Raw genomic sequence first — 12,641 nt, forward strand, 5'->3', positions numbered from 1 at the left:
CCACCACGATACATAATACAACAGATAATCAATAATTTATTCATCAGATGAAAGAAAGAAGCCTGTAAATAAACAATTGCACACCAGTTTGATTACCAATATTTTCTAAGCATCAACACCGGGCAAATGCCTGCGGTGTGCGGAGGGAGCTCAAGGTTAATTAACAGTCGCACGCTCAGAAGTTTCAATAATCAGTGTTGACAATTGCGTTCCCCCGCCACCAGCAGCCTCTTTTCTCTGGCTCTGTTCCTTTCTTCTGAAATTCCTGCTCCACCTCTTCCTCTCCTCTGCCATCCTCTCCGTGGATTTAGCGTCCGGGCTTTCCCGGGCTCCGGCCGCCGGGAGAGGGTTAGTGCGTGGGAGCGCTCGGGCAGCGGTACGCATGCGCACTGGGGGCGGCGCACTGCGCATGCGGGAAGATGGCGGGCCTGGCGTCCTGAGAGCCGTGGGTCACCCTGTACTCTTCCCGTCTGCGTTGTAGCTCCCGAGATCGTGGAGCAGTGCCGCGTTCGTTCGCGGGCCGACCTAGGCAGTGGCGCCTCCGTGCAGGCTGCGGGCCCGGTTCGTGCTCGGCCCCTGGGACCCGGCGCGTTGGGGGCGGTGCCCGGCCGGAGCGGGAGAAGGCGGGAGAGCTCGCGGGGTGCGAGGCGAGGGACGGCTGGCTGGGCAGCATGAGTCAGCAGCGGCCGGCGCGGAAACTGCCCAGTCTGCTGGTGGACCCGGCGGAGGAGACGGTGCGCCGTCGGTGCCGCGACCCCATCAATGTGGAGGGCCTGCTGGTAAGCCCCGGGGATAGCCTGTGCTGGGAGCGCTGGAGCCCTGGCGTGGCGCGTGGTGGGGCGGGGGCGGCTCTCAGGTCCCGCAGCCTCTTCTCCTTCGCTGGGAAGCCAGACCCACCGCCCTCCGGGTCGTGAGTTTTCCCTGGGCCTGGTTCGGAGCGGGAACACCCGGTCTCCCTGGCTTTCCAGCTGCCCGTCCTGTGCTCTGAACCAGGCTGATCGGTCTTTCAGTTAAAACTTTCCTGTCTTCCTTTTTCAGCACTTGGTCCCAAATACGTCCGTTTTACTGGCTTTTACCTGGGGTTAGGGAGCGCTGTTGGAGAAAATTGCCCAATTTCGCATTTTTCTACCTCTCCTGGACCCTCGCTGTATTTCTGCAACTTACTTGTGTTTGTCTTCGTCCTCCTCTCCCATTCTTTTACTTGGCTGTAGCCATTTAAAACCCAACACTACATTACCCACCCCACAGGCTGCCCATTCAGCAAATCGAGGAAGGTCGCGATCCCTCCCTGCGTAAGGTTAGTTTCCTCTATTCTTGTTTTAGATTAGATGCAATATATTCTTGGTTCTCAGAGGCATTGATGAATCCATGATTTTCCATTTCTCCCTGTATTTTCTTTTCTGCTGGTTTCTTCCATAATAACGAAACATGAAGTTAATATTGCCCCGTCACCATAGTGGCTCAGTGCTCAAAAATAATTTATGAGCATAACCTCATTTAATTCCTGGTAGCAGTTCTGCGAGATTATTATTCTTGTTCTCCATTTGTCAGAATAGATTTGGAAGTGTTAAGTGGCTTGCCAGTGGTTAGATAGTACCTGGAAAAGCCTGGATTTAATCTCACCATGTCTGACCCCTGATGTTAAATTCTGGGCCGCTTCAACTGCATCCTAAATATTTCCTCACCTTAAAAGAGCCTTCCCTTAATTCTAGATACCCTGTCATCTGTATCTCTTCCCTCCAGACTTTTCCAGAAAATTGTTTGCTTTCACTGTGTCCATTGTCATTACATTGCCGGGCAGGGGACCTCTGCTCTCCGCACAGCTCTTCTAACCAAGTTTGCCAACAGCCTTGTCAGTTCCATAAGATGTTTCACCCCTTATCTCTAGTTTCCACACGACTGACCACTTGATTTTGTTAGAAACTCACCTTTGAATGGCTGTTTTGGCCATATATACTCGTGGTGCTCCATGTACTCATCTGGTCTCACCTTGCGCAAACTGCTCTTTCTCTCCGCATTTCTTACATGTTGGTGTTATTTTGGGTTTTCTTCTACTCTCTCTACATGAGCTTCATGTGGGATGTCATTCGCCACTCTTAGGACTTCTGATACTGTCTTTATCGGTACAGTCTGTGTTGGTAGTCTTAATCTTTGAGGCTTTGATAAAAGCCCTGAACTCTCAACTGTGGAAAAACCAGTTAATTTTGCACTTAACATCAGAAGATACACACATCCCTTGAAGTCTTAGATATTCTTATCTTCTTGGGCAGTTTCAGTTACTGTGTCATAACTCCTAGATCTATAAATCCAGCTCAGAGCTTTCCAACTGTCGCCTGACATTTCTTAGATTTCAAACTCCTATCCGTAATTGAATTCATTATCTTCTTGCCAAAGCCGGCAACAGCTTTGCTCTTATCTTTATAAATGGCGCCACACCCACCGTATTGCCTAAGCTAGTCGCTTGGGCATTATCCTTGCCTTTTCCCTTCTCCAAACTGACCCCCTCTGTCTTCCCGATCTAATGAAAATTAATCACCAATGCTTGGCGCTTCTAACCGTCTTTCAGATTGTTGCAGTGCTTTCCTGCTTCTGGTCTTGCCCCCAGACTTCTAGATACTCTTCACGTAGTAACTTTCATGTGGTCTTTTTAAAGCATGTTTCTGACCATGTCATTTGGCTTAAAGAATCCTAGTGCTTTCAGAACACAGTAGAAACTTCTTAATATAATCAGGTTCCTGGACTTATCTTTTTTTGAACTGCTTATAGTTGCTAGATTTCCGAATTTCCGTGTTCGTTTGGATCCCTTCATATTCATACCCCACCTTCCCCAAAAGCCCTTTTCCTTGTTACCTCCCCTGGTTTTCAGGTCTGGGTGTGTAGGTTCCTTGTCTGCCTTCCCTGACCTGTCAGGACTGGGTTAGGCGCTCCTTTTGTGCTCCGAGAGCACCCTGTGCTTACTTACCCTGTCTGCAGCCTGCGGCTCTTAGGTCCCTGAGCGCAGTGACTCTGTCCATTTCGCTGTTACATCCGCAGTGGTTTGGTGCCTCTCACAAAAACATTTGGCACGTAGTTACTGAATGACTGAAGTGGGTACTCGTACATGTTCGGATGTGTGTTTGTTTTCCTGCTTGTAAAATGGTGATTTAAACTGCCCTCGCAGTGTTTTTTAATTGGCCAGTGACTGGATATTTAATGAAGTGTGTTGCTATGCAAAGATCAGTCCACTGTCTAGTCATGTATTTGCCTGAGTGATTGATGTTCCCCCAGGTAAATGGCTTGAAAACTGGATTTTAGAGAAGGGAGGAAGTAGTATCAGTTGGCGGTGGAACTTAGTCTGCACATTGAAAAATGAGGAAAGTTTGAATGAGGAGAATGCAGACTCCTTGGACAGAGGTCTGTTTCCGAAGGGCTCCTAAGGGAATATGACTCCCCAAAATAGGCCGGCAGAACAGAGAGACATCTGTATAGAGAGATGTTTCACCAACTTAGAGGCAGTGCTTAAGGTTTTAGTCCCTAACACTGACCTAGTGTTCTGTCCTATGTCCTTTAAGATCTCAAATTATAATTTATTCTGCGGTCTTCAGATGCGGGACTCAGAACAGTCGTAAAATTGCTTCCATTGTGCAGACTTGCTTGTCAGGAGCTGCTGGTTCCTGGAGAGCTGTGTGCGTTGAGATCGTACTGATTTTCAGTCTGGCGGCCTCTGTCTTCTCCATGCACTCCCCAGCGGAGATGCAGACAGGCTAGGTATCAAGCCTGAACCAGTAGGGGCCCAGAACCAGTTGGACGATTGAAAGGGAAAGGTCTTAGGTAGTCCATTCTTGAGGTTTCTCTCCTACTGAGCTCTCCCTTGGCATCCCTCAAGGGATTTACCCGAGAGTAACCTCCCCGTGAGACTCCTGGAAAGGACTGAAGACCGTGTCAGCTTCCCCAGTGGTGGGTCGTCAGCACTAGAAGCAGCATCTGTGCTGGCACCCGGGCAGGTTAGTCCCATAGATATTGGAGGACTACTATCCTCACAATGCTGAAAAGGTCAAAAATAAGTGTCCTGCACAGGCACCACTTTGAAAAGGCCTCTGTTGGCCTAACCTGCGACAATCTGAGTCTCACAATAACAGATTTCATACTCGGAGAATAAAATAAGCATCCAGGCTCCGCGGATGGAGGTCTTCAAGTACAGCCCGTCCAGCTCCTCCAGATCTTTAGACACGTGACACTAAAAAGACCATTATCTGACCCCCTCCTCCTCCCCTCCCCACAGCACAGCCAGCACACACTAGTGCGACAGACCTGATACCTGCTCTAGACATTCCTGTTCCTAAAGGAGGAAATGGGAGTCACAGGGAAGTAATGGTCCGGAGTAGTTCTGAAAATCCGCTTGCTAAGTGCTAGAAATTTCTTGGTTAGGTCTCAGGGAACAATTCTCTGTGCTGCCAGCTCTACCCTCTGGGCTGTTGGTTCCACTGTCTTCCTTTCTTCCTCATGAAAGGAAATCCCTATTTGTAGCTGAGTAATTTTATCAGCCTGCTTCCTGGCAGTAGAACTTTGGGTATTGAGTAACCTTTTTCAATTTAAACAGTGTCTCCTTTCATCCAAGCTGACAGTGTTTTTGCTGATAGAATTCTCTCGGAAACCGTGTGGACCTTCTGTGAATCCTGTTGTGGCTCAGCAGACAAGCATCCCACCTCTCTTCTGGCTGAACCCTTCTCCGCCTTGGGCTCCTGTTGGAGTGGCTGGTGGACAGGGCCCTGGGGCTTCATCGAGGCCCTGGCTGAGACTTAGAGGATCTGTGGGGTTCATCCTTCATCTCCGTCAAGGCCTCTTGTGTGACTGCACAGCACTCTGAGGCAGCATCTTTGATTCACCTGAGGTCTTCTCCAGAGGCTGTGCAGTCACACCCTGTCAGCTTCTTTTTTTTTTTTCCTCCAGTTTTTATTTATTTATTTATTTATTTTTTTGAAAGAGAGGGTAAGGGGGAGGGGGACGGGTAGAGGGTGAGAGAGAATCTCAAGCAGGCTCCACACCCAGCGAAGAGCCTGACTTGGGGCTCAGTCTCACGACCCTGAGATCATGACCTGAGCCGAAATCAAGACCCGGACACTTAACCGACTGAGTCACCCGGGCGCCCTTCACCATCATCTTTAGAGTACACCTTTGATTTGGTCTTTCTCAGGTGTCCTTTCTTAATTTGAGCTTCTGGAGAAGCTGGGAGTTTTTTTAAGATTTTATTTGAGAGCAAGCGAGCGAGCTGGGGCGGGGGGGTGCAGAGGGAGAAGCAGACTCCGCACTGAGTGGGGAGCCCAGTGTGGGGCTCGATCCTGGGACTCTGGGTTCATGACCTGAGCTGAAGGCAGACGCTTATCCAAATGAGCCACCCAGGTGCCTCAAGGCTGGGAATTTTAAAGTCTTTAAATCCTGGCTCCTTTTTGTTTAAAAATCCCTTTCTTGAGTTCTCCCTCACACATTTACTGTAGGCTGCAGAGAGAAACCAGGTGCCGCAGTCAACTTGGTGTGGAAATCTCAGGTTACCTGAGCCATGACTGTCAAGTTCCCGCATTAACTGCAGACGACGGTGTTGCTAAGGGTTCTCTCCGAACACAGCAGACATCTGCTTTCTTCTGCTTTCTAGTAGCATGATCCTCTCTTCCTTTTGAACCTTCCCTGGAGTGCCCTCAAAGTCCAGGTTTTACTGAGTGTTTCTTTAGAGACTGCTGAGTTAGCACAGACTTGTTGGTAATTATTTGGTGGTCGTATAAGGGAACATCCTTGAGGCACATGCTGAGTTCCGTAGGGGTCTGCCGTTTACCCTCAGGTGATTTCAAGGGAAAGAATTACATGTGTATAGAGAAATGATAGAGCAAATGTCATAAAGCATTAGTACGTGGGGGATTTGGATGAAGGGTGTGTAGCAATTCTTAGTGCTGCTTGTGTCCCTTTCGTGAAGGCTGAGATTATTTCAAAATAAAAAGAAAGTGGGTATCCCTGAGAGGAGCATACGCAGTCAATCTCCTTTTGAGAGGGGCCTTGATGGCTCCTCACCTTGAGTGGGAGCTGCCTCTGTTCCATCTCCTGTTTGCACTTGCGGGTTCGTACCGGGGTCCGTACCAGAGTGGAGAGCCTTGCTGGCTTCCCTCCAGGGGTGAGGTGCGCTGCTCTGATCCAGTGGACCTAAGTGACATGGGCCAAGTGCACGGATAGCATTTAAGTTTCTTTTTTTTTTTTCTTCTCCCTAATAGCTCACTAACGTTTCTGTGAGGAAACCTTTATTCTGATTTTTTTTTCCCAGATTTTATGTATTCATTTTATTTATTTATTTATTTTAAAGATTTTATTTATTTATTTGACAGAGATGACAAGCAGGCAGAGAGAGAGAGAGAGGAAGAGAAGCAGGCCTCCTGCCGAGCAGAGAGCCCGATGCGGGGCTCGATCCCAGGACCTCGGGACCATGACCTGAGCCGAAAGCAGAGGCTTTAACCCACTGAGCCACCCAGGCGCCCCTGTATTCATTTTAGAGAGAGAGAGAGTGAGTGCAGGTGGGGGGTGGAGCGGCAGAAGGAGAGGGAGAAGCAGACTCCCCCGCTGAGCAGGGAGCCCAATGTAGTACTAGATCCCAGGACTCTGAGACCATGACCTGAGCGAAGGCAGATGCCTAACTGACTGAAGTACCCAGGCACTCCCATTTATTCTGATTTTAAAGTCACTTAAAAAGGAGTCTTGTCTAGTTCTTTCTACTCCCAGAAAAGCTCCTGGCCTATTTGTTGAATGCCGTTTACCAAAGTTAAAGTAGCAGGAAAGGCTTGCCAGGTGCCAGGCTGATCTAGCAAGAGGATGCATGTGGTGTTAGAGCACAGAAAATGACACCTGATAATCTCTCGGGGATCTGTATTCATGGTGTACACAGGAGGGAGTCTTCACCCTGTGTCCTTGTGTCTTACATACTCACCGTTTCAGAGTTCTGAGTTACTTCACAGTTGAAGTTATCTGCAACAAGATCCTATTTCAACTTCCCATGTTAACAGATATTTACCAAGTGCTTGAATGTACCAGGTGCTCTTCTGGTTCAAAATGCAAAATGATAATAGTCTCTTAGGGTTGCATAGGATTTTACAATTGACACAATTTCTTTTTTAATCTTCACAGTAGCTCAGAAAATGGGCAATAAAATGATATCAACACACTGTGTTACAGATCAAGGCCAGGATCTCTCAGCGTCTAGGAAGTCGGGTGGCTGGTAGTCCCAAACCGCCGTCTTAAGCCAAGTACTATTTTGAATACAAAGGAGATGAATGTGTCATTACTCTGGACACTTGGGAAATCTCCGGTATTGTTCACCCATAGGATTTACACGTACTGGGATCTGCCCCGGAGGGGCCAGGATACTGCTGGGACTCTTCCAAGATAAAGAGATCATGTTTTCATATTCAAAAGGTAAAAAAAAAAAAAAGGGGGGGGTTGCCCATTGGACTCTGATTTCCCACAGCTCTTGATGTAGACAGCATGCCGTGCGGCTGCATTTATGGCAAAGTGTGTGGGAAAGCAAGCTGTCCTTGCTCCTGTTGTTACAGCTGTTGTGGTACCATCCCCGTGCCAGCCTGTGAATGGCAGCGGTCTCGATAAGGGGATGAGAGAGCGGGGAGTACAGAGCCGAGGGGATGCCCTTCTGGAATATGCAGCGAGCAGATGGCGAGGCGGCCACTTAGGGTACCCTTAAGTGCTTGTATGTAGGCTTTGGCCCTGCTGCTCTAAATTAAGAACAGAAGTCTATTTGTGGCAAAGCACCTATGAGCCCTGCTATAGTTAACCCTTTCTGTGTACTTTTTTAAAGGAACATACAACAATTTAGGATATTTATTTATGTGTGTTTCGAATCAATATATGAGGATGGATTCTTTCACATATAAGAGTCCTGCTAGTAAATTCTGTCTCCTGCAATATTAGTAGAAAGGTTAAATGTAAAAATAAACATGACCACGGGTCACGTTCATCTGTGTCTGACTTTAACAGGACTGCCCTTCACCGGTTCACTGGTGGTTCCGTGTTGGCAAGTCACTGTTGTTCGGGAGAGCTCGTCAGGCATAGTCTCTGCCCCCAAGACAGGCCTTCCCAACTCTGGTTTCGCACACCCCAGCAGGTCTGCTTTTCCTTTACATTCTAACAACTAAGCTAATTCTACAGCGGAATTCTATTTCAGTAGAATTATTCCATATCAAGTTAATTTGCTAGTAGATGCTATAATTTTGTCATAGATGATAGAGAAATCATTGTGCCAAGGATTTGCTGACACTGAGATAAAGAGCTTCTGAGCTGCTCCCCTTGCCTTTAGACGTCCCCATCCCCCAGTCCTCTTACTCTATTGCTTCCGTACTCACATTCATAAACCATGAGTTTGGGTGTGTCATATTCTTGTTCAGGAATCTGCGGTGATCCTCCACGGGTTTTGACAGGAAGTCCAAACTGTGTAGCGGGACTTCCGTGATCTCTCTGTTGAGTCTGGTTCAGCATGTCTTTCCAACCTCAGTGTCAAGTTAGTCTTGTCCTCACCACACAGGTGGGTCTTCCAAAGGTGCCACGCATTTGTATTTTCATGCCTTTGTTTGTTTCATTTCCTGCACTAGGAATCGTATCTTCTTCCTCTTTCTTGAAGTTCTCACGGGTTTGGGCAGTATCAGGCTTCTCCTTGAAGGCTCAACTGGAAATCCCCTTACCTGTGCATCCTGTGATATCCTTCCCTGGGTGCACCTGTAGTACTCCCGTCGATTCTTCTCTTAGAGCTCCTTGTGGAGTTCACCTATCCCAGGGCTACTGCCAGTTTCGGGGCCAGATTTTTCACTTAGGCAAGAGCTAAACCTGATCACGGCCTGTCTGGAGGCACCTGTCATTGTGCTTTGTTGTAAGCATGAGGCTGATACAGGTTTCTGTTAACCTGGTTTTTTAAAAAGGTTTTATTTATTTTCTGCAAAAATGATTTTTAAATGTATTACAAATGTTTTACTACCAGTTAATGTAAAGTTTCATAGCTTCAAAATACCTGATAAGATGGTGAGCATTGGGAGTAGAGCTGCTTCTCCTTTCCTGGTTGTTTGAAGAATTTAAAAGAAGGTTTTGTTTTTTTTTTTTTAATTACTCTAATACCAACATTTCTAGTTAAGTAGTGTGTGTCATTTTCCATTATCAGAAGTGCTGCTGTTTTTCCATTAATTATAACAGGAATGCATGCCACCTATGAAAACTTATGAGCAATTTTTTTAGGAGCCACTTACACTAAAATAGCAAGGGGTGAACATTTGCTAGTTTAGAGGAATCTGCCCCGTCTACTGCGCTTTCCAGAGCCAGAGACAGTGTCCTAATCTTCGTTCTATTCCTTTTTTATCCTCAGTAGCTGAGACGGATGGTAAATTAGCGTCTGTCCGGTAGTAACTTCTCATTTATATCTCTCACCTACCCCTGTCTATAACTACCCCTCTGTACTCACGGCCTGCGCAGCGTTAGGAACGTCACTCTGAGTGCTGTCAGTTGTGAGCTCGGAGTACATACAGTATGCAGGAAAGACTGCCTTTCCCCCAACTGAATTATTACCCCAGGGTGAAAAAAAAAAAAACCCTCATGTTATCCAGGAAATGCTTTTCATTTGCTTTTGCTCATTTTGCATTATTGTCTTTAAATTACTAATTTAAATTTCTGTATTTTCTTTTTTCCAGCCATCAAAAATAAGGATTAATTTAGAAGATAATGTACAGTATGTCTCCATGAGAAGTAAGTTGATCCTGAATAGGTTTTAAGTTTTTTAGTTTGAGCTTCATATGATTTAAATGATGTATTTTAAATGTACATAAATTGATGGGAAACTTAAGTAAACTTAAGTAAACTTAAGAAACTTAAGTAAACTTAAGTAAAAGTTGAGGTTGTGGGCTCAATAATGTACACAAACACTGGCTGATTCTTTGTTGCTTTTAGAAATCATTTTTAAAATGGAGTGGTCTATGTTTAAGGATATTTTTCTCAAAATTCTGTGAGATCAGTTACTTGCTGCCATCAGCAGAATTGAAGGCGGTTGATAATAGGACAAACTGCCTTTGGTCCTCCAGACTTCCTTTGATTCCCTTTGCTCTCTCCCCTTCCTGCCATGGACCAGTGTGCAGAGTCATGGAAAGGAGATGGAGTACCAACTGCTGTGGTTCCCATCCTTCTGGAAATTGTTACCATAGATAGACCCACCCCTGACTTCCCCTTAATTTGGTCCTAACCACAAGGAATAGATCATGCCTAGATCCATATGTAGATCTTAATATCAGCCCTGAATTTCTTCTCAGCCCCTGCCGCAGTCTCACGCATAGCTGGTCCCCAGGTTTGGTCAGTTTTCCATTGGATGTGTGTCCTCTGACCATCACCACCACCCCGCGGTATTGTCTAACACACACTGAGCTTGTACAGTGCGAGCTGTGTTAAGCTCTTTGCATGAATTATCTCAACAACCTTTAAAATACAAATGTGGATTATTACTCATTTTTTTATAGATGAATAAACTGAGGCCTCAGTCAGGATTCACCCCACACCTCTCAGACTCAAGCCCCTCGTCTCAACCTCTAGCTGGGTCTGCTGCGTCCAGTGTGGGCCCTCACGCCCTCTCCAGCTGACGCGGCGCACAGCCTCCGCAGTAGCTTGTCTGCTCTCAGGCTCTAGCACCCTGCTGCCCGTGGGATTTTCCTAACAGTCCTGGGATTGGGATCTCACTCAACCTAGAATTCTTCTACAATGTTCTATTGCAAATAGAGAAAACCCTGACTCCTCATTTATTTGGTTTTATTTACTTGCATTAAATTTATAAGCCACCTCATAATCCTTAAACGAAACAAGGCAGTAGACAATGGCTGGACAGAAAGGGCGCTTACACCAGGTGTCTCTGCCAGCTGCAGGCTCCCTGAACCCACCCGTTCTCAACCATGGGTTTGTCTCATTAAGCCCCTGCCCTCTGTCAGGGGAGAAGCGCTTTCTCTCCACCTTTCTGCCCTCGCCCACTCACCCCCTTCAGGAAGATTTCCTTACTCCCACTGCAGTCAGGTTCCAGCTCTTCTCAGGGAGCTCAGATGCCGCACTTGGCACTGACCTCAGGACATTGTGATGGCGTTCCGTACTAGATCAGGGAACAGCTTTGTCGGAAATCCGTACTAGATCAGGAAACAGCTTTGTCGGAAATCCGTACTAGATCAGGGAACAGCTTTGTTTGAAAACCTTTTGAATCGTGGTTGTATTCTGTCAGCAACTGTCAGGTTACATGTTTTCAGTTAATACCTGTCTCAAGTCACTTTCTAAAGTGACTAACACGGTGGGAATATACTTAACCCTGAGCTTGTAAGACCCTGTCGTGTCAGCAGTTAGGGCGATTAGATGTGTGCTTTTTCAAGTTAGAATTTCTCCGTTGTAGTCTGCCAAGCTTTTTTGTAGGATGGTGACTTTCTTGTAATTAAACATCATTTTAATTCCTGTTTATTCCTGTTTGATCATTAAGTGTAGGAGTGGGCTCCACAGATAAGACATGTGCATTATAAAATACGTACTTGTGTTCTTGGAGTAGCCACCAGTGGGCTTTAAACTGAATGTGACATTGTAGAGTTTCTGGATACAGGAATTTCCTGATTGAAGACAAGATGAATATTTCTTTTGACACATACTCATTGTTGTATGCTGTGAAAGTAAAAAAAAGGAGAGATCATATAGCTCACACCAAAAGGACAGCTGGGTTATTTGTAAAATTATTTACTCCACACACCAAACCATAAGAACTTGTTTTTTAATATCAAGTTGGGAAAGGTGAAAGGAATACTAATACTCCATTCAGGCAAACACGTGAGCTGAGCCCCTCTCTCATACACTGTGTAAAATTGATAGAAACCCCACCTGGAAAGCAGGTTGAGCAGGACAGCCATTCCTTAAAATACCCTTTTACCTGTCAATTCAAAATCGGGGAACTTAACTAAAGGAAACAGAGATGCACACAAAATTTAGCTGCAGGGAGATGTCCTAAAGTATCGGGCAAAATAGCAAAGTTGGAGACAGTCAAAATTCCAGTATTGGGGTAAGTTTAGCCAGTATCCATGCAGTTAAATATTATGCAGCCCTTAAGAATAATGTTGAAATACATTTGTTGCCAAGTGAGGCTGTTCACAGCATTGAATTAAAGCAGCCTGTTATTTTTGTTTTTAAAAAGTTACGTGTACATACTGGGTATTTACTCTAAAGGTACAAATGTAGTGATCCGAAGGGCCACGTGCACCCGAATGTTTATAGCAGCAATGTCCACAGTAGCCAAACTGTGGAAAGAACCTAGATGTCCATCCACAGATGAATGGATAAAGAAGATGTGGTATATATCTATAATGGAATATTATGCAGCCATCAAAAGAAATGAAATCTTGCCATTTGCCACGATGTGGATGGAACTAGAGGGTATTATGTTTAGCAAAATAAGTCTATCAGAGAAAAACAATTATCATATGATCTCCCTGATATGAGGAAGTTGAGAGGCAATGTGGGGGGCTTGGGGGGTAGGAAAGGAATAAATGAAACAAGATGGGATGGGGGGGGAGACAAACCATAAGAGACTCTTAATCTCACAAAACAAACAGGGTTGCTGGGGTAGGGGA

General features: G+C 46.0%; 1 protein-coding gene across 1 annotated transcript in view; it reads left to right on the forward strand.

Annotated features, from left to right (window-relative positions):
* Positions 1-426: 426 nt before the first annotated feature.
* LOC111154191 (E2F transcription factor 6) overlaps positions 427-12,641 on the forward strand; it is a 22,024-nt gene continuing 9,809 nt past the window's right edge. Inside the window, exons 1-2 of the mRNA XM_022513642.1 lie at positions 427-779; positions 9,699-9,753. Of these exons, the coding sequence (XP_022369350.1) occupies positions 672-779; positions 9,699-9,753 (163 nt within the window). The 5' untranslated portion in view covers positions 427-671. The remainder of the gene's footprint in view (positions 780-9,698; positions 9,754-12,641) is intronic.

Source organism: Enhydra lutris, unplaced genomic scaffold, assembly GCF_002288905.1.
Source record: "Enhydra lutris kenyoni isolate GAN:26980312 unplaced genomic scaffold, ASM228890v2 scaffoldscaffold35, whole genome shotgun sequence".
Taxonomy (NCBI): domain Eukaryota; kingdom Metazoa; phylum Chordata; class Mammalia; order Carnivora; family Mustelidae; genus Enhydra; species Enhydra lutris.